Source organism: Magallana gigas, chromosome 3 (genome assembly GCF_963853765.1).
Source record: "Magallana gigas chromosome 3, xbMagGiga1.1, whole genome shotgun sequence".
Taxonomy (NCBI): domain Eukaryota; kingdom Metazoa; phylum Mollusca; class Bivalvia; order Ostreida; family Ostreidae; genus Magallana; species Magallana gigas.
The window spans coordinates 48,474,749-48,495,801 of record NC_088855.1 but is presented as its reverse complement, the minus strand read 5'-3'; the positions used below and the strand labels follow the sequence as shown (position 1 = coordinate 48,495,801).

Genomic DNA, 21,053 nt, shown 5'->3' with positions numbered 1-21,053 from the left:
AGCCCATATGTGACTGGCCGGGTTTTCAGTCGACGCAAATCTACGTTTAATCAACTGATAGATATTGAACAATAGTCTTTGAGAATTTTCTCATATATATAGCTAAAAGGCAAAAAATTCAAAACGATCTTGGTTTGAACGACTTTAACAAATGCTATTATTTTTTAGATTTTGCTGCCCAGTTACATTTACAAGTTATTATTAAATGCATTATTGTTCTGTTCTTGTGGTGCAAATCATGATCTTATTTTCAGTATCTTAAAAAAAAGAAATTGATTAAATAAAACACATATACTATCAATGATATATATTCACTGTGAAAAATATTAGATGTAGTTTTCCGGAGTTTCCTTATTGTTTGGTTTTAAAATTACTTTCCCCAAGCATGGCGGACACCGGACAGAAAAGTGAATTAGAGCTGTTGTTTTTTGATACTTTTTCACACGAAAACGCAGAGGTTTGTGATAATTTGAAATAACAATGAATAATTCTTTTTTCACAAAATCTTCAAAGCACGTATCGTATTGACTTTCTTTGAAGCGTGTGCATTCAAGGGATAATGAATGATAGTTTCGGTTTAAGGCCAATAACCCGTTTGGGATATAATGGGATTTAGTTTGAAGTGCATCAAATTATAAATTTTTTAATTACAGAAAAGATGTTTACCAATAGTTGCTACATTTCATCTATTTTAATGCAGATTTGCCATATTGTTAGCAAAATTTAAATACATTTTTTCTATTTTCTGCACTTCAAATTTATTTCCCATTTGTGATAAATGTGGAAGTGATTTCATTGCAAATACAATGAATAGGGTAAAATGGGGCAATTAAAGAGAAACGATGTTATGTAGGTTTTTGATACCAATCAAATGAAAATTTAGAGGAGATACAACTCAAAAAAAATTTTCATTTGCTAAGAACAAGTTTAGGGGAGAAATTTATTTTTTAAACCCGGTCTGTACTAGTGTAGATCATCTGTCATTTTAAAGATAGAAAATTCTATCTACAGCTCATACAACAATAACAAAAATATAATTATAAACAATTTAAATATTGAAAATGATAAATGAATTGAAATTTTATCAGTACATGTATATTGTTTTTAAAATCAATACTGTAGTCTGACTTCCATTTGGTGGTTATAACGCTTGTATGGTACCCCTATTTTACCAATGGTAACCAAATAGATAATTTTTTTTTTCATTTGAACCTTGTTTGTTGTAATACATATTTGCAGGAGCTAAATTTAGACCTTGTTCAATTTCCAAGACCGGTCCTTATTCAAGAGGTCAGAATTATTCCACTGCAGACTAAAGTTCAAGCTGATGTCCCAGGAGGTGTAAGATTAGGGTAAGGGTGTTCCTATTGCTAACAAATGTCAATGTAGACTGACAGGCCTCTTCATTTGTATATATATTCAATCCACCGAAAACCTGATCTCAGTGCTAAGTATGAACCTTTTCATTAATTGAATGTGTATCTTCTCCAAATCTTTATAAAGAAAAAGTTGAAGTATCGAAAGTTTAAAACACCAGATGAATTGTTTGTGCATGTTCAGTTTTCCCAAAAATATCATTGACAGCCCCCCCCCCTCCCCCCCCCAGTGATGCACGAGTCCCAAACGGGATAAGTTTCTTTTGTCTTGTTGCAATGCACTACCCCCCATGGTGTATAAATTGTTACTTTTGAATTCTAGGGCTACAAATCCTTCTTCTTTTTCTCTGGAGTTGTATGTGAACAACTTAAACAGACCTAACGCCGCAACATTTGAAAAATTAGGAATGTAAGTATTTTATCAAATCCCATTCATTATTTACTCCATACTCATATTCTTTGAAATGTAAAATATCTTCCTTGATAAGAATTACATTCATTAATTTGATATTGCAATATTTGCTTTTGCAGCATAAATTACAAAGAAAATGTTGATATTCAAATGAAAACTGATGCAGAGGTACGTTTTTATCAATTTCAGATATTTTGTTACTCTCAACACTGGTTTGAACAAGTTAGATTTTGTGATGACATGATAAAAATCAAGTGGACTCTGTTATGTATCTTTATTTAAAAAACCAACAATAATGAAACTGTTATTATACACAAAACTTCTCTTATAAGGTCCCAACAGATGGATTGATTTTAAAAGGATGGTACAATACACTAACAGTGGCTATATATGGATCAATGACTGTGGTTAAGCCAGAAACGCTGTCTCCTCCACCCCCTCCCCCTCCCCAACCCAGGGCCAAACCAAGCACAGGTAAGTCAGCTATAGAGCAAACAGCTCTTGTATCAGCTCTTTCTTGCTATTTTTTCTGCAAGATATTGTCGTATATTTCTATAATATAACTGCAAATCATAAAGCTTATGTTGTGTCAGTTCATTTTTGCTTATATTTCCAGTTAAATATTGTTCCAAATTTCTTAAATTATGAAATGTACATATATTTTGAATATGCTGTGTCTTTATTGTTGTATAACATGCACAAACATGGTGATGAATTATGAGGGAGCCATGTATCTTGATTGTGCTTTGTATCTCTACTGTTATATTTTAAGGTGGTGACTTACGAGTAAGCCAGGGCTCTGACTGGGAGCCACCAAGACAAGGAACCAAACCTCAGCAGCAGCACCCCCTGGACTACATCAACCAGCAGGTGCAGGCTGCCCAGGCAGCTGCTCATGCCGCTCACGCCATCATTTCCCCTTCAGCGGGCATCCCTCCCTCACAGGCTCACATAGCACAGGGGATTCTCCAGCCTGGGATACCACCTCAGGCGAAACCAGATGTGTACCCAGATCAGTATCACCAGGGGGCTGCACACAGGCCAGATTTCATGGCAAGTCCCAACATGGGATTGGAACCTCGGGATGCTCATTATGACTCGAGAGGAGAGCCAAGACAGGGAAAAGATGGTCAGTTTGGTTCTAAATCTTATGAGGAGGGAGATTATAGAGGAGGCAGTAGAGAGCGAGAAAACTCAAGGGACAGGGATGTGAGGAGAGATGTTGACAGAGAGCATCGGCAAAAAGAATGGGAGAGGTTCAGGGAAAGGGAAAGAGAACGGTCAAGAGAGAAGGAGAGGGATTTCATAGAGCCAGAAGCAAGAGACTATCCCAGAAGTCCCTCCAGGAGAAGATCATGGTCAAGGTCACAGTCCAGATCAAGGTCAAGGTCATGTTCAAGGTCACCAAGAAGAACTTCTTCAAGATCTCCAAGGCGATCAACCTCAAGGTCACCCAGACGATCAATGAGATCTTTGTCACACTCTCCAAGATCTTACTCTAGATCACCACAGAGAAGATCAAGGTCGCCTCAAAGAAGATCAAGGTCACCAATTAGGTCAAGGTCAAGAACACCCATAAGATCTAGGTCAAGGTCATATACACCAGAAAGACAAAATATCGTAACACCAAGATCACCTGTGCAAACTCCTTTGTCACCGCGGTCACAGTCTCGAGAGCTTGAGTCTCCTATACGACCCATTCCTAGACACCCTAGAGACCCCTCACCCCAGTTCTTTAGGGAGCCATCTCCAACACAGGAGGAAATAATGGAGGCGGGTTAGTAATATTTAAGAAATAAAAAAGGACAATGTTAGAACATAAATTGGACTAATCTGAATAAAAATTTTAAGTCAGTATGAAAGTGTCATAAAACATAAAGTACATGAGATCTACTATACACTACTATAACTCCAACTTATTCCTTGTAATATATTGTTTGTAGGAGAAGTGATAGATGAGGTAGGAGATGACACCCTGTTTGAGCCTCTGTCTCCTGATGCTGTGGGATACTCGGATCAAGATGATCTCCAGGTACACTATGTTGTTATTCATCACAATTGTTAAACAAATATTTGAAAATAGATGTTTTTATAAACAATATACAGGATTTTTATAATGAATTGATGCACTGTTTGACTGTCATATCTCCATCTGTGATGAAAGTGATAACCTGTACACCCTGTTTGATTTATCAGGATGCTGATAGAGACTATGAAAGCATTTCCTCTGGTGATGAGCTACCTAACATGGATGAAATTGACCCTGAATTACAGGTCTGTATACATTGATTTTACTAGGTGATTATATCATACTATTTTGTTTGATTAAAGATAAAACTGCTGATGTCATTCTGTGTAATATATAATTATACATATTTTCAGGACTTTCAGGAAATTGATGAGTCTTGTACATTTCCAACTATGTTCAATCCATTTACCAAGGAGTGTACACCCCTACTTGTAAGTCTGATCTGACCCTCAAGTTACTAGTATTGACTCTCCTGTACATGTTTAAGAGAAAGTAAAAGTGACTGATTTCCAAGTAAAGTAGCTGTCAGCAAAATTGAAAGCTCCTGTATGTTAGGCCATTTAATTGTATGTATGAATTAAACATTCATTAAAAGGCATTGTTTCTTACAGCTTTGTGATTACATAATTTTCATGGCTTAAGTGGCAACAATAAAATGATTGAAAATGTATATTTTGAATGTGATATTTGATAGACCTTCCCTGATGTGTTTCTGACTGAGTATCAACAAGAGAAACAAAAATTAGAGAAAGCCCTGGATAGCCATAGGGAGTGTCCCCCAGAAGCCAAGGTCATACTGTCTGTGATTGACCAGTACCTGGGAGCTGATCATTATGATAAGTAAGTACATAAACAAGTTTCAGTACTTCAGTGGCACAGCAATTGTTTTCTTCTTTACATTGAGAAAATCATAACAATGAAATCAATATATTCTGTTTAACTTGTCATTATAAGTCAGCAATTGATAGTCTTCTGTTATTATTTAGATGGGTAATTGCCTTAGAAGAGCTCCCCTCCAATTTTCCCAAAGGTCTGTCATGGCTGCTTGTTCAAGAAAAAAGGACAGGTAATTTTAAAGCACGCCTTTTTTTTATTATTTGTCATTACTTTTAATGTTTTTTTTTTGTTCATCAATTTTCTAACAAAGCATCTACCTCTACAACAGGGACTAGACTTGTGTTTTATGAATATTGATTGATAAGATAATGGAACAGCTGGATAACAATGGTAATATTATATTCTCCTTGTAGATGTCCTGGATACCATCATTGACTGGGCGCTGGAGGGACTGGATGAAGAGAAGGCTATGAATCAGCCAGAGAGTGCATTCAAAATCCGCCATCTTAAGATGGGCACCACGCTGGCTGGAGCTCTGTGTACCTGTGATCCAGATATATGTATCCAGGCCCTGGTCAGACATTGTTTATAGATCCAGATGTGGAGACTAAGAACATTTGTTCCAGACTCTGCTTTAAAAGATAAATATTTGCTACTACAATTAGTTGATATGCATCATGGATTGAATTCATTTTTTTTTGTAGGAAAAAGATGTGCAGACTAAATTGCTGTCTTTGATGGAATCTCCATACATGTCTTTCTCACTGAAATTACAAATTGTGAGGAGCTTGGACCAGACCACATTCTTTGTGGATGGCATACAGTGGCTTTTGGGGAGGCATGTCAAGCAGCTCAACAAAGCAGTGGGTGAAAAGGACACTTGTTTCCAACGAATTCTTACCTTGATGCTCGGAAAACAGGTAATTTATTAATTAAGGGGAAGTGTCTTTGAAAGAGTTACAGCTACAAAACATTACTACAGCTAATTATTACCTGTATTTTTCCCAGAACATAAGAGTAATTGTGGCCTTGAAAGCATTAGTAAAGAAGATCAATGCATATGAAGTTCTCTGGAAGTTGAACACAGAAGTGAAAAGGTTTGTTTTGTGACTGGGTAGTTAATGTTAAAAGAAAACTACATGCACTAGATCTTTATAGATTAACCATATTTTATCTGAATGATTTTGCAGTTTGATGGAAGCAGCTTCCAAGGGAGGGAAACAAGAGGAGCGTCCTGACACATCCACCGACCAGGAGATGGCGCCAATGTCGGTCATCAGTGAGGTCACTGTGGATAGTATTATCTCCTACATTAAAGAGGCCACCAAGCTCTTCAGGATAGCACCATACATCATTGTAAGCAGCTATAATTGTTAATGGCAGGAATACAGGTAACTCTCGATAGCTCGAAGTCCATGGGACCGAGGAAAAAGTTTGAGGTTTCAAGAGTTCGAGTTTTCAAGAGTTCAGAATTTTCCGGGTTGACCGACGGGTTTTAAAATTAGTCTTACCAGATGTCATGATTAAGCCATTTATTTAGTGCTAACCTTACGCACGTGCTTAAACAACGTTTTCTTTCCACTAAAATATACAGAACTTGATGTTTTTTAAACTAAATACAAACAACTATTGAATAAATTCATAATAATTACTTATTTTATGCATCACATTAAGACCAGATTGCTCAGTACCACTCTACTGCGAGACGATCGACATTTCATGTGGTAACTGAGTATCACCCATTGTTCCCACTGTACGAGTCCTTCACCAGCTGTAGGAAGTTGTTCAGCAATAATTATAATGACAATGGTGCTGATAAGCATAATTTTTACAGTTTTATAATTCTAAAATTTGACCATGGCTCAATATTATTGTTTCGTCTCAATTAATTTCTCATTTTCATTGCGTCTCCAAATTATCGTAAAACGGTTGGTGTTGATTATAGATTAGGTATCGGTATGGGCAGTCATCAAACAATTATCACCTTGCATGACAAGTGTCGCCTGAAAAAACAACCCTTGACACGGGTCTCGCATCTAACGCCTGGTGGCAAGTAGGTGTTAATTAGGTATAGCGCTTGGAAATACACGTGACTTAGATGTATAGAGAGTAAGAAACTATAGATTATGAACAACGGGACTGCAGTTTGATTTCGAGGGATCAAGGGTTTCGAGAGATCAAGAGTTCAAGAAATCAAGAGTAAATTTGCTTAGTTATATAGGACAAAAAATTTGGACCCTAAAGTCACTTCGAGAGATCAAGAACTTCGAGCGATCGAAGTTCGAGCCATCGAGAGTTACCTGTATAACATATGATATGCATGATGGGTGATCTTCAAATTACATGTATTTTAAGATTGAAAATTGATGTAGAATTATTTTTTCAATTTAAATGTATTTTTTGGGGGGTCATTTTGAAGGCTCAGTCTAGTAGAAGTTTGCCAGGAAAAGCCATGTATTCCAAGAAACCTCCTGCAATAGACCCCTACCCTGGACTGTATCACACAGTGAAATCTTGGTCAGTATCTAAGGGACTTCTATCCAGAAAGGGAAATGAATAAATTGAAATTATACTCAGTTTCATACATAGATTTTAGATATGATTTCTTTGATTTAAGACTACTGTAGAACTAAGAAACTACTTGTACAATGTTTACATCTGTTATCTCTATGTAATGAGTTAATTTAGCTTTGTTATTAATGGCATATGCTCCAATCTGATTAAAACAAGGCTATTGTTCCTTCAATTTTGCCACATAAAATTATGGGAACAGATCAAAGTCAGATTTTTAATGGATTGCTTGTGCTCTTCATACATGTGTTCCAGTGGGACCCTAGAATGCGTGTTTTACCTGCTGTCTAGCCCCCTAACCTTTGGTCACCCACAGTTATTTGCGGCCGTCCAGGACCTGATTCGGTCCCTGCTCCAGACTCTCCACGGCCTGAGGTTCCTCTTCTCCAGGAAGGATGTAACAAACGGCATCATCAAGTGTCTGTTACAGGTATATGTACGTGAAATCACTGCTTTGTGAGAAGTGGCTTTGAACAACCTGTTTTTGTACACACTTCTGGATTACCACTTCTGCCACATCTCATCTAATCCATCCTATTAATTTTTCTTGTCTTTGACACTAAAACTATATTTTTCTTATCAATGCCAAATACTTAATATAAGTACTTTTATATGCTGTTGGTTTGTTGGAATTTGATTAAATAAATTGACATATGAATTGTATGAATATAAATTGAGGACATATTTGACCTTATTATATTCAATTCAATTCAATGGTTTATTGACATCACCATGTTGGCATACAGTCAAAATGAAATCAAATGACATATTATATGTTGATTATATGTCGTTTTGTATAAAAGAAGGATGATGTACATGTATTTTGTTTTTACAATCACTGACATGATATCTTAGATTAACTTTCCATTGCTTAATGGAAATGTTTTGAAACTTTTGATTAGTGGAATGATATGATTGACTTTGATTGACAGGATGATGGACAGGACGATGGAGAAGAGAACCCGATACAGCACCTGGGGGTGGAGATGGTGGCCTATCTTAAAACTCTGCAGTGTATTGACGTCATCCGCAATTTTCTGAACAGAGGTACATGCACATGTGTATTGATTTCATTTTTGTCTAGAAGCAATAAAAAAAGTTTTTCAAAACATTTACATGTTTTTACCAAAATCTACAAAAATGTTTTTGCTAAAAACAGTGTTTTTCAGTCAAAATCAGATCAATATGACCTCAATGAAAACTGAGATATTTTTCCTTGAAAACTTTTCTCTATTCCAAGATGTGCTTGTTCCATATTACAATTAGTGGTTATTCCTGTCTAATATATAAAGTAAATGAATGGATCAATTTGATGATTGAATCGAACACTTTAACTCTCTAGCCCCAGAGAAACAGGAAAACTCTGACATCATCCCAACGCTCCATGAGCTGTACACGATCACTACGACCCCCCAGGGTCGGCAGACCGTGATACAGGTTGTCAGCATGGACACCAATCTGGAGACTCTCCTGCAGCTGGTGGAAAAGAAAGGTAAGTTAACTTAACTATATTTATTTTCAACAATTCATAAAACTAGCTCAACAATTTATATTAATATCTCTTCTTGACATGGATGTGAGTGAGAGGAGTCAAAGAAAGGTAATGGATGGGTTACTGTAATATGAGGGAAGGGGAAAGCTATTAGGGATTATTGAATTTTGGGTCTCTTGTGGTCATGTTTATTATTGTCACTGCCTCTATTGATTTTATGAGGAAATACATCCCAGTTCATGGACTTGTAATTTATTGGTTACAGGTGAAGATGACAAGGACAAGAGAAAGAAGTCCGTTGTGGTGGCGTACACCATGTCTCTGTTGCTGATGATCATCAGACACTCCACTAACATGGGGTTGATGGAGACCTACGGACCCAGACTGGTGGCCCTGAGTGAGGAGGGTAAGGCTAGCTCCTGTCAGTAGGAGTAGAGTTACTATGTCAGCGTAACTAGCTGAAGAATGTTTTACAGTGTCTGTAGAGATAGCTTGAAATACTTATAAAACAATTTATGTGAAAAATGTACATTTGTTTCGACCCACGTTACAAGATTTAGAAGTTATATAAAACAAGATTTTACATGTAAATAATAACTTACATAAATTTGTCATTCCAGATTTCAGTAGCAAATTGTTAGAGATGCAGGAGTGGTTGCTTCCCTTTAAAACTGTCACTGATTTGACACAAGATGGCGTGGCAGCAGTTGTAGGTCACCTCAAACAGTACACCGAGGACCTCCAGAAAGTCCCTCGGAGCCTCATCACAACCATGAGGACCCTGCGCTATATTTCTATAGCCCCAGAAAATCCCTACCCAGATGGTTAGTCCAACATATGACATAAATAGACATTTTTTTGATAAATTTCTCTGTCAGATTAATGAAATGTAAGATATTTGTTGGAAATCTCTTAAGGTTTGTTTTTACTTTTGTTAATAGAAGTATCAGAGGAGCTGAAGTATAAGTATGCCTTGGTTGAAATGTATGGCCTGGATTGCCTCAGTATCTGTACAACAATATTACAGGTAAGACACTGGGTTTTTCAACACAGATGTATCAGCAGAGGGGATGAGTGCTGCCAAAAGTGTATAAATCTGGAATGAAAAATTGCTTTGATGCCTGTGATGAAGGAATGTATAAAGTTATTGCTTCCTGTTACAGAAAGTGTCTGAGATCCTGCTACGTCCCTGGCAGAGAGGAATCATCCAGAGCTCGGAGCAGATCACTTACCACCTGTCTGTGGTGAAGCCCACCCTAGAAATTGTACAACACACCCTACAGTATCTCATCAAGGCCAGGGCCACACAGGTAATAAAGAAAGGGTTTTTTAGCTCACCTGAACCGAAGGTTCAAGTGAGCTTTTCTGATCACCCGTTGTCCGTCGTCCGTCCGTCCGTCCGTCTGTCCGTCCGTCTGTAAACTTTTCACATTTTTGACTTCTTCTCAAAAACCTCTGGGCCAAATTTAACCAAACTTGGTACAAAGCATCCTTATGAAAAGGGGATTCTAAATTGTTAAAATAAAGGGTTCAACCCTTTTTAAAGGGGAGATAATTACGAAACAGTGAAAATAGGGTGCATGTCTTTAAAAATCTTCTTCTCAAGAACCACTGCACCAGAAATGCCAATATTTACACAAAAGCTTGTATATATAGTGAATATTCTAAATTGTAAAAATCGTGACCCCCGGACCAAAACTGGGGCCCCAGGCGGGGTTCAAAATTTAACATAGAAATACATTGGAAAAATGTTTAAAAATCTTCTTCTCAAGAACCACTGCACCAGAAATGCCAATATTTACACAAAAGCTTGTATATATAGTGAAGATTCTAAATTGTAAAAATAGTGACCCCCGGACCAAAACTGGGGCCCCAGGCGGGGTTCAAAATTTAACATGGAAATACATTGGAAAAATGTTTAAAAATCTTCTTCTCAAGAACCACTGCACCAGAAATGCCAATATTTACACAAAAGCTTGTATATATAGTGAATATTCTAAATTGTAAAAATAGTGACCCCCGGACCAAAACTGGGGCCCCAGGCGGGGTTCAAAATTTAACATGGAAATACATTGGCAAAATGTTTAAAAATCTTCTTCTCAAGAACCACTGCACCAGAAATGCCAATATTTACACAAAAGCTTGAATATATAGTGAATATTCTAAATTGTAAAAATCATGACCCCCGGACCAAAACTGGGGCCCCAGGCGGGGTTCAAAATTTAACATGGAAATACATTGGAAAAATGTTTAAAAATCTTCTTCTCAAGAACCACTGCACCAGAAATGCCAATATTTACACAAAAGCTTGTATATATAGTGAAGATTTTAAATTGTAAAAATCATGACCCCCGTACTAAATCTGGGGCTCCAAACGGGGTTCAAAGATTAACATGGAAATAAATATGATAAATGTTTTAAAATCTTCTTCTCAAGAACCACAGCACCAAAATTGCCAATATTGATACATAAGCTTGTATGTATAATTAAGATTCTAAATTGTTAAAATTGTGACCCCCTGGCAAAAACTGGGCCCCCAGGCGAGGTTCAAAGTTTAACATATATAAGAAAAATGTTTAAAAATCTTCTTCTCAAGAACTACATTGCAACAGTTTGGGATATTACTATGCATACATCCTTGGCAATTGTAGATTCTAAAGTGTTAAAATCATGACCCCTGGACTAATACTGGGGCATCAAGAAGGGTTCAAAGTTTAACATAGAAATAGATAGGAAACATGTTTTAAAAAAATCTTCTCGAGAACTACAATGTCATTCTTTGTGAGATTACTTTACTTGGATCCTCAAATAATGAAAAATTTAAATTATAGAAGCGATCTAATACTGGGGCTCCAGGAGAAGGGGTTCAATGTTTCACATAAAAAGATAGGAGGGAACATGTTTAAAAATCTAATGGAGGAGAACTACAATGCTTCAATTTGTGAGATTACTATGCAAGCATTCTCAAATTGTAAACTTTCTAAATTGTGGAAGCCGTGACCCCCAGACTAATATTGGGGCCCAAGAAGGGGTTCAAAATTAACATAGAAATATATAGGGAACATGTTTAAAAATCTTCTTCTCAAGAACTACATTGCAACAGTTTGTGAGATGCAAGCATCATTGGCTATTGTAGATTCTAAATTGGTAAAACCGTGACCCCCGAACTAATACTGGGGCCCCAAGACCCCCAGACCAATACTGAGGCCTCAAGTGGGGTTCAAAGTTTAACATAGAAATATATATCGAAAATGTTTAAAAATTTTCTTCTTGAGAACTACAATGCTACAGTTTATGAGATTACAATGCAAGGGTCCTCAACTAGTGTAGTTGTTAAAGCCAACCATAAACCCCGGACCAATACTGGGGCCCCAGAAAGGGGTTCAAAGTTTTAAAATAAAAATAACATATGCTAGGAAATAGAATGTTACAAGGAACTGTTGTTCAGGTGAGCGATGTGGCCCATGGGCCTCTTGTTTTGTCTCTTATCCTCTTGAAATCACAAACCAAATGTCATAATTTTTTACATTAAAAATGAGTATGCTTAGTTGAAAGTATGGTATTTATCAAGTGTCAGGGTGTTATTAATGGGAGTATTACTACATGAGATAATTTTAAAAAAGGTTTGACATGTATTAATAAAAGTATGCTTTGTCTCTTAACACAGTTGTTTTGTGTTGTAGTTTAAAGAGACTTGGACACGATTTGAGATCAAAAATTTTATTTTCATTTTTAATGTATAGAATGGTTTACTGGTGCATTTTAAATGATTGACCAAAATATTGAATGTTAAAGTCAAGATACAAGTGAGATACAGAGGTAAAAATTGATTGTTATGTAAACAAAGCTCGAGTCTTATAGTTGTTAACAAAAAATGTAATGTAGAGAATTACCATTTCTTAGACAAAATGACATGTAAAACACATTTTAAACTTACTCAATAACTTCAAAAATACTATTATCAACAAAAGAAAGATACATTTGATTGAAACTTTCACAAATACAACACATATGTAAAAATGACAATATTCGAGCTTTGTTTACAAAACAAAGAATTATGAACTCTGTATCTTTGCTTATAACTTGATATTTGACTTTGAAATTTTGACATAGCATTATAAACTTCTATATTTATCAGTATAAACATTGAAAATGGAAAAACAAAATTTGAAAATTTTAAGTCAAATTGTGTCCAAGTCCCTTTAAGGACCTGACCGGTTTACCTGTCTTGTATGAGTTACACTGTGTGAATTAATACATGTGTATCTTGTGTTGTAGTTTAAGGACCTGACCGGTTTACCTGTCCTGTATGAGTTACACTGTGTGAATTAATACAGGTGTATTTTGTGTTGTAGTTTAAGGACCTGACTGGTTTACCTGTCCTGTTTGAGTTACACACAGTTCTGTGTTCTGTTCCATTGTCTTCTAATCACATGGAGGAACTTCAGGAGGTATGTTCATTCAATCCAACAGATCATTATTATCTATGTTGGTGCAGTAAAATAGACATTAATCATGTCCCACTATTTCCTCTAACTAGATACAGAAGATGATCCTGGATACCCTGTTGGCCTACACACAGCCTCTACCGACCCAGGCAGAGACAGATGAAGGTAAACAAAGCGATTACGTTTACAGAAATCTGTTTTAAGAAATAATTGATTAAAATGTTAATATGAAAGTTTTGATACACGGGCATTTGAGGGTTTCATTCGGATGTTTTTTTCAGCCTTAAGTGAGAGTTTATGGACAAAGACCCTGAAGGAGTTGATTAAGTACACAACAAAGGCCCCCTACACGTACCTGAGTGGATTGTTGATCCTATCCGAGATGTTACCTCTGCCCCTCCCCATACAGACAAGAGAGGTAAGGGGAAAAGGAAGAAGTCAGAGTACAATCAGCTAAATGTACATCTTAGACTGTTACCGTTATCCGGTGAATATAATATGCAATTATGTTTTATAAGCAACCCCCACTTTGGGTCTTAAAGGGGTGAAAAAAAGCAAGTTGGATGTATAATATGCATCCAAAAAATTTACCAAACAGTATTAAGAAAGCAGAGATAACCAAGGTGTTAAGCGTTTTCTGAAGGGTTAAATGATAATATTAATGTGATAATGAAGTAATGATATGATGTATGGTGGGTATCGGCTCTGTCGGTGGTCAGCACAGGTAATACGGTAGTGTGAAATCCTGTGCTTTGCCTCGGAAAAGAATGTGTCAAAATCCTATAAGGATGTTTAATACGCACCTCTTTCTCAAAGTAAAAAATCCTGGAAATAAAGTGCAAATTATATTTGGTGGATTACTGTAAATACAGCTTATATTTAATACCTATTTTCTAAACATAGTCAGATATGAAAGTTTTTAGATTGACAAGAGGATAATTGAAATGATCTTGGTCACGTTCTGTACAGTCTCTGACAGGATACTGGTAATTGAAAAGAATCTTGTTACAGTCTCTGACAGAGGAGGAAGTGAGTGCAACGGTCAACAACAGGAAGCTGTGGAGCATCCACCTTCACTGTCTGAGTCAGCAGGTCCAGGAAATGATCCAGATTCTGGCCACATCCACCTGTCAGCCATTACAACTTGTTCTACGCAGAGTCTGCTGGCAGCTCTCTGATCTATCGGCAGCCAGTGCTATAATGGTGGCTAGGTAGGCTGAGAGTTCTTTCATACATGTACATGTATCTAAATATATTAGAAACACTTTGAAATGAGATGTAATGTATGTTTGAAAAATTCATTAAATTTTCCATACTTTATGTTTCAGGTGTATATTGGACATGGTTGTGATGAGTTTTGCCACATTGAGACGACCCCCAGAAAAAAAGGATGAAGGGGAGACTACTGAGGAAAAGATGGAGAGAATTGCCTCCCCTTATGCCAGCAAAATGCTAAATCTACTTGCCTATGTTTTATCTCAGCCTTCAGTGAAATGTGCAGCCCTGCAGCTGATGACCCAGAATAGGTATGCTGACATACAATTAACGGTTAAAGCATTCAACATTTATTGTAAGAAATTCTTTGCTCTACACATACATGTATTTCTGTCACTGTAGTGTGGATTCAGATACATCAAAGTATGGAGACCTCTTGCCTCAGATGTTGGAGATCCTCAACACTGTGTGTGAGACAAACCCTCATGTGAACAGTCAGGAGTGTATTGTGGTAAGTTTGTATTCTACAACTGTCACTTTTGTTATTTTTAAAGAATTGAAGATGTTTTGAACTCTACCTTGACATGGCTTTTTATTGTAGTCCATCATCCAGAGTTTGTGTGACCCTGAGGTTGCTCTTGTTATGGGAGAAAACATTTCTATTCAAGACCAGGTAAAACTATAGCTGCAGCTAATATATAATTGCATTATGTACATTTTTGTATGTTAACACAATGTTAACGTGAGCATTGATCATCCATTGATGTCATAGATTGCCTATGCCCTGCCCAATGGTAACTACATGACCCAGATCACCACCGCCCTGCTGGATCACATGGGCAGTGCTGACCACAGCTACGCCTCCATTTTGCCCTGTGTCCGCACCCTGGTCATGTTGACAGACCATGACTATGGATTTTACTACTTGAAGAGGTATGTATGTACTCTCTACTGGAGCTCAAGGTATAATGCAATTTACAAGGTGATAATAGGTACAGCATATAATACAAATTATGGATGTGGAATTTATTATGAATGAAACCTGTATCATTCTGTAGAATGCATGCTACAAGGTAGATAATGAGTATGTAATGCATGTAATACAAACTGTACAAGTGCAATTCATTGTGGATGTAATATTAATAATTTTGTTTAACATTCCTTCAGTGTGTTGGAGCAGAAGACGACAGCCATTGGTCGTCTGATGGTGCGGATCAACACAACCTTTAGCAAGGACAGCTCCGACTGTCTGTCCACTCTCTCCACACTGTTGGAATTCCTGCGTTTGCTGATGACAGTGAAACAGCCGCTGGACGAGACGCTGACTCCCCCTCGGACCTACACCCTCTCTCAACAGGAGCTCCAAGAGGTCCTGTCCTGGAACCCGAGCATGGAGAACCACCCATTGCTGGACCTGGAGAAACTTGTGGAGGTAGGAAAGTCACCCACAAATATTACAGAGGAATCATTACCAATAGAATACAGTCTATAGGAATGAAGTAAATGATGAAAAATGAAAAACCATCAAATCCTTTAGATGACATGTTTGTTTGTTTGTTGGTGACAGGAGAGTGCAGAAGATGAGGAGACACTGGAGAGTTTGTATGAAAGTATGACAGGACTGATGAAGATGTTGAGGGAACCAGAAGCAAAGGAGAAAAAAGGTACTAATATACATATTATTTTCATATACCGCTTTCTTGATGGATTGTCTATTTTTAAAGATTTTTATACCCCCTGCAAACAAAGTTTGCGGGATGTATAGGAATCACCTTGCCTGTATGTCTGTCTGTGCAGTGGTGTATGGTCCAAATCTTTCTTATGGAGAAACATTGGAAGTTTTTACTTCAAACAAAGATTGCTTATGACCTGAGTGAGGGTGCATCTTGATTTTGACCAAGGGTCATTTGAGCAAGTTCAAGGTCAAACTATCTTTCTGCTCTCTTTGTGATACCATTTAAACATTGACCCCTGGTTTCCTTGCAGTGTTGATGGAGCCCCCACCTGTGCAGGAGTCACTGGCTTACCTGTACAGTAAGCGGGCAGTGTACGTGGTGACAGAGGTGGAGGACGACCGACTGAACCCCGAGTACTGGCTGTCCAATCCCTCGCTAGATGTGGCAGACATAGAGCCGGACCTGACTATGGCCGACATGCAGGACATGTGTAGGAGGTACTGCCCAGAGTTCAACCTGGAGGAAGAGCTCAAAAAGACGGTCATCACGTCACAGGTGGAGGTCACCAAACCCAGACGCATCAAGATAGGGTAAGGGCAAGATGTAAAAAAAACAGAACATGATAAAGATAGGGTGAGGAGTAGAAAAGTAGAGTTATTAACAAGATAGGGTAAGGGCAAGATGTAAAAAAAAAAAAAACATGATAAAGAGAGGGAGAGGAGTAGAAAAGTAAAGTTATTAACAAGATAGGGAAAGAAAAAGATGTGTAAAAAGAAGTAATAAAGAAGAAAGAGTAAGAAAGAGATATACAAACTAAGTAATATATTAACCTTTATACCCTGTGCGTTTGTTCAATATGTTTACTTAAGTAACAGGTATATATTTTTTTGTAGGGACAGAAGAAAATCACAAGAAATCAGTATTTACAGAGGCAGAGGTGCAAAGAGACCATTTGGTGAGATTTAGATTTTTGGGTTTAAAATATTCAAATTTTTTATTTTTGGTTACTTTTCAAGTCCTAATGGAGTAATGTATTTCATGTACCCCTTAGTGGCCCCAATGAGAGGTCGAGGGATCGCCCGGGGGATGATGGGAGGGGGTGGTAGGATGGACTCCTTCCGGACTAGGACTCCCAACACAAGCCGGCCCCCATCCATGCACGTAGATGACTTCATGAAGCTGGAGAAAGGTCAAAACGAGATCAACTCCAATGCTGTGTTACCAATCAGAAGGGTGGATTCTCTCATACAGAGGGTAAAACACATTTACTTGAATCTGCATAGGATGTGATCCATTATTTGGTTACAAGTTCTAAAAATATTGATATCCTTAACTATTCAGGATTGAATTTTCAGTAGATAGTCTTGAAATATCTTCCTAAAACATTGAGTACTTAAAAGATAGGATGCTTGAAGTTTGTCCAAATCATTACATCATCTTTTCAAGCAAAGAGTTTATACTTTAAAGTAGAGTAGACTTTAGATGTCAAACCCTTGACTTGCAAAGGTGCATTTTTAGACCACTGCTTTCAATTTAGAATATGGTTATTTCTTTAGGATGGTACCAGAAACACAGGAAGAGGAAGAGGTGGTTCCTTTGACAGGGGAAGTAACCGTGGAAACAGGGGTAGAAACAGTTTTTTCACCCCTCCGGGAAATTATGCCAGACGCGAATCCAATAATATTTACAGTAAGGAAAAAGCTAAAGTCATTTAGATGTCATTTTGAACCACTAACCTCCAAACCGTTTTGGCTTCTATAACAATACAAGTGATATCATTCTCATCATTTAGCATTAAATATATTTTCTTTGCAGTTATGAAAAAGGGTCTGATGTATGGGAAAAAAACAGTATTCCATGTAACCTTAGAAACATACATTCGATTATGATTGATGTTATTTTTACAATCTAATATATATGTGTCAATCCCACATGTACTGTAGTAGTCATGCACTAATAGATGACAACTGTTTATCTAATTGATGGTCCATTGTTGCTTGTTAACTTTTAAGAAGGTAATTCTTACAATCTACTGTTTCCTACATGTTAATGTTAACTTGTAGTAGGTGGAGGGGGAGTGAATGCCATCAGCACTAGCGGTGGAAACAGGGGAGGAGATTACATCAACAGCCGGCCCAACCAAAGCTTCGAGAGCTTCGGCAGGGTGTAAGTAGGAATATAGACCTATAACACAGAAACAAATCAACCATGGGAGCCATGAATTACTAAAGCTCATAGTAATCTTAGGCTCACTTTTCCACTATTGATATTTTTATGTTAAAGTAAGACTGTGATCAAAAGTTAACACATCTATGTTTTATGGCCTCATAGCCTAGAAGCCTGACTTACGTAGAGTATAATTTTTCGTTGTAGTAGCCTTCACCCTGTATCAGCAGAGAGACCGATGAACACAGGACGGGACTTCCGTTTTGGGGGACAAGATGGAAGCAATTTGTATCACCCTAGAGACAACAACCAACAAGCAGGAAGGTAGGTTTCATCTCCAACATGTACACTGTAGATCCACTGTTATGGGTACATAAAATATGGGGCACGTAATGGGTTATGCTTGATTGTCTTAACCTTAAGGATGTAGAAAGAACCCTTGAGCAGTTTAAACCATTAAAATACATTATGATATGTATGTTTATTTCAAACCCGTTACATACCTTTAAAAATCATTTATGGGGATGATTTATTAAAGTCTTTAACTTAATGAATAAATTCAATGTTAATAACATTGGTATTTTATGGTACATGTATTTATTTTGCCAATCATACAATTCTATTTAGAATGTCTCAAAATTGAACAACACCACACATTAATATCAAGATAAATTGTTAAGCCTTGATTTCTGTTGTTTTGAGATGCAGTATCAATGTGATGTGTTTTAGGTTTATGGGTGATTTCCGTGGCCCTAGGGACAATTCTGACCGGGGAAGACATGCCAGATCCTTCACCAAGTGACACCCTGAGGAAGTCTCCCAGATAACAGGCTTTTTCTGCAGATGTTTGTGCTTGTAATATGTTGTGTTAGAGACAGCAGCTAATCTTTGTTAGTGTTTTCTGTTGTGTATAAGTGGATAACTTGCTTAAGGTCTGTCAAATTCAATAACTATTTGTGTAAAATCAATACTATAAGACTGGTATTTTGACTGTACCAATTTTATTAATTGAACTATAAGAAATCAAATCTTTTTAGCAAGTTTTAAATAAAGGGATTCTATCCTTTATGATAACCAGGTTCAGGTTTTTTTCTTACCTAAAATTGTAAATTGGTTTGATTTAAATCAGCCCCTGTTGACAGTTTGAGGAAGGAGCTGATTACATCATCAATAAACATCATAGTAAGACTAATATCATGTATTAAATTTTTTAATTTATATAAGCTTCATGACGTGAAGTGTACAAAAAAGTGTAAAAGAAAGCGTGGAAGTGGGCTTTTGAAGTCTAAACCCTAATCTAAGACTCCTCTGTGCAATACAAACATTTCCCAGTTGTATTTAAACTCAGAATCTGCAGGTTATCAGTTTGATGCCATCACCACTATGCTACGAAGTTGGATAAAGAAATAAGTGTTGATATAAAGAATTTATCAATGCAATTAGATGTCCAAATGGTGATTTACTGTCATAAAAAAAAGTCACAGGACATGATAGATTCAAATTTTTATAATTTAACTAGTCTTTTTGTAAGCATCAATATTTTATATTATATGTCAAATGAAATCATTCAATCATCATTAATATTTTTATTGACCAACATGGTAATCATGATTTTAATTTTTTTATCATATCAATGAAATGATGGATGTTGCTTTTGCAACACAAGTTCATGTAAAATGTGAGAAAATAGTCTTCAGAATGTTTTTTTTAACTGCTCCAAGAATGGAGAATGCTGTTCACTTCGCAGATTCCATTTGGTTATAGGAATGTTGTCCTTTATCCCGGAGATCTTCACATGCATCAGTACTCTGATCAACAGAAATGTACTGAAATTTTAATTGTAGTCCTTAGTTTGACCCTCTTTAACCTAGATTCCAAACTTGGCTGGGGTTCTCCGGGGGGTACTAGGTTCACTTCTTCCTGGGGTTGCTATTTCCCTTCTGCAAAAGATAATTAATATTTTATAGTCCACAAAATATAAATTTGATAAGGTTCATTAATACTGGCAGATTATTGTACATTAATACTGTCAACAAGAAGATAAGTAACTCAAACAAATGCAATAGCAAATAAAAATCTTGCACAAAACAACTCAAAAGCCCTTTCTTAACAAACTCATACTGTAGATTCCTTATTTTAGGCGAGGACTTATTTCCGCGATTGAATGGTTTTCCACCAAATCGCGAGAACATAAAATCACGAATGCTGAAATTTTATCATTCATAGTTTCATCTAGTTTACATATGTCCAAAAATTAAAAGTGAGATTTTAAATACGCGAGACAAGCTTCTTGCAATTTTACGCGGATATTAATTCCTCGCGTTTGATTAGGAATTTACAGTAACTGCTTTTCATCCTTATGTGTTGATAATGACTTTCAAGTGCATTTTTTTCTGTTATTATTTCAAAAAGGTACATTTATTATTAATTTTTAGTTCAGAGATAAAGATGGGAGAGAACAATCAATTATGACATGATGCCATTTAACTAATATTGGCACCTAGCAACAAAAATATCATGTGTAGACTCATTTGTGAAGTTTCATTATTGACCCTTTAAAATCATTATAATATTATATAAAAGTGTTATGTACCTTTTAATATAAGCTGCCTCCTTCTTCTCTTGCTCTTCTTTGCGGGCCCTGATCAGGTCCGTGGCTCTCTTCATCTCGTCCTCCATGGCACTCTTCTCATCTTCCGCGATCTTCTTCCTCTCCTGTCGTGACTTGGTGGAGTCTTTAATAGAGTAGAACATTGGTCCTAACTCAGCCAGCCAGTGGCCGTCCACAGCCGTCACACACTGCATGTACTCCTGCAAACAAACAGAGAGTA

At 36.9% G+C, this 21,053-nt stretch overlaps 2 protein-coding genes across 4 annotated transcripts in view; one reads left to right on the top strand and one right to left on the bottom strand.

Moving 5' to 3' along the window:
* The first annotated feature begins 375 nt into the window (after positions 1 to 375).
* On the top strand, positions 376 to 19,296 carry LOC117680637 (protein virilizer homolog). 3 transcript variants are annotated; one of them, XM_034483042.2, is made up of 40 exons: positions 376 to 457; positions 1,240 to 1,352; positions 1,699 to 1,785; positions 1,908 to 1,956; positions 2,121 to 2,262; positions 2,561 to 3,565; positions 3,732 to 3,820; positions 3,985 to 4,062; positions 4,171 to 4,248; positions 4,512 to 4,657; positions 4,804 to 4,883; positions 5,068 to 5,228; positions 5,359 to 5,574; positions 5,663 to 5,751; positions 5,845 to 6,010; positions 7,074 to 7,171; positions 7,481 to 7,655; positions 8,158 to 8,272; positions 8,568 to 8,717; positions 8,983 to 9,123; positions 9,338 to 9,541; positions 9,659 to 9,744; positions 9,881 to 10,027; positions 13,073 to 13,168; positions 13,258 to 13,330; positions 13,447 to 13,583; positions 14,177 to 14,376; positions 14,494 to 14,691; positions 14,783 to 14,891; positions 14,982 to 15,053; positions 15,153 to 15,313; positions 15,548 to 15,812; positions 15,948 to 16,044; positions 16,367 to 16,646; positions 16,950 to 17,011; positions 17,108 to 17,310; positions 17,613 to 17,745; positions 18,120 to 18,222; positions 18,430 to 18,546; positions 18,952 to 19,296. In XM_034483042.2, the coding sequence occupies exons 1-40, from the start codon at positions 386 to 388 to the stop codon at positions 19,022 to 19,024; spliced, it is 6,066 nt and encodes a 2,021-aa protein (XP_034338933.2). In that variant the 5' UTR covers positions 376 to 385; the 3' UTR covers positions 19,025 to 19,296. The 3 variants fall into 3 exon arrangements, with proteins under 3 accessions (XP_034338933.2, XP_034338932.2, XP_034338931.2); XM_034483041.2 differs by having other exon boundaries at positions 7,481 to 7,661; positions 18,433 to 18,546; XM_034483040.2 differs by having other exon boundaries at positions 7,481 to 7,661.
* Positions 19,297 to 19,792: 496 nt separating this feature from the next.
* Positions 19,793 to 21,053, bottom strand: part of LOC105324894 (pre-mRNA-splicing factor ATP-dependent RNA helicase PRP16) — a 32,672-nt gene continuing 31,411 nt past the window's right edge. The window contains exons 24-25 of the mRNA XM_066080105.1: positions 20,816 to 21,033; positions 19,793 to 20,162 (exon numbers count right to left, since the gene is read on the bottom strand). Coding sequence (XP_065936177.1) covers positions 20,090 to 20,162; positions 20,816 to 21,033 — 291 coding nt within the window. The 3' untranslated portion in view covers positions 19,793 to 20,089. The remainder of the gene's footprint in view (positions 20,163 to 20,815; positions 21,034 to 21,053) is intronic.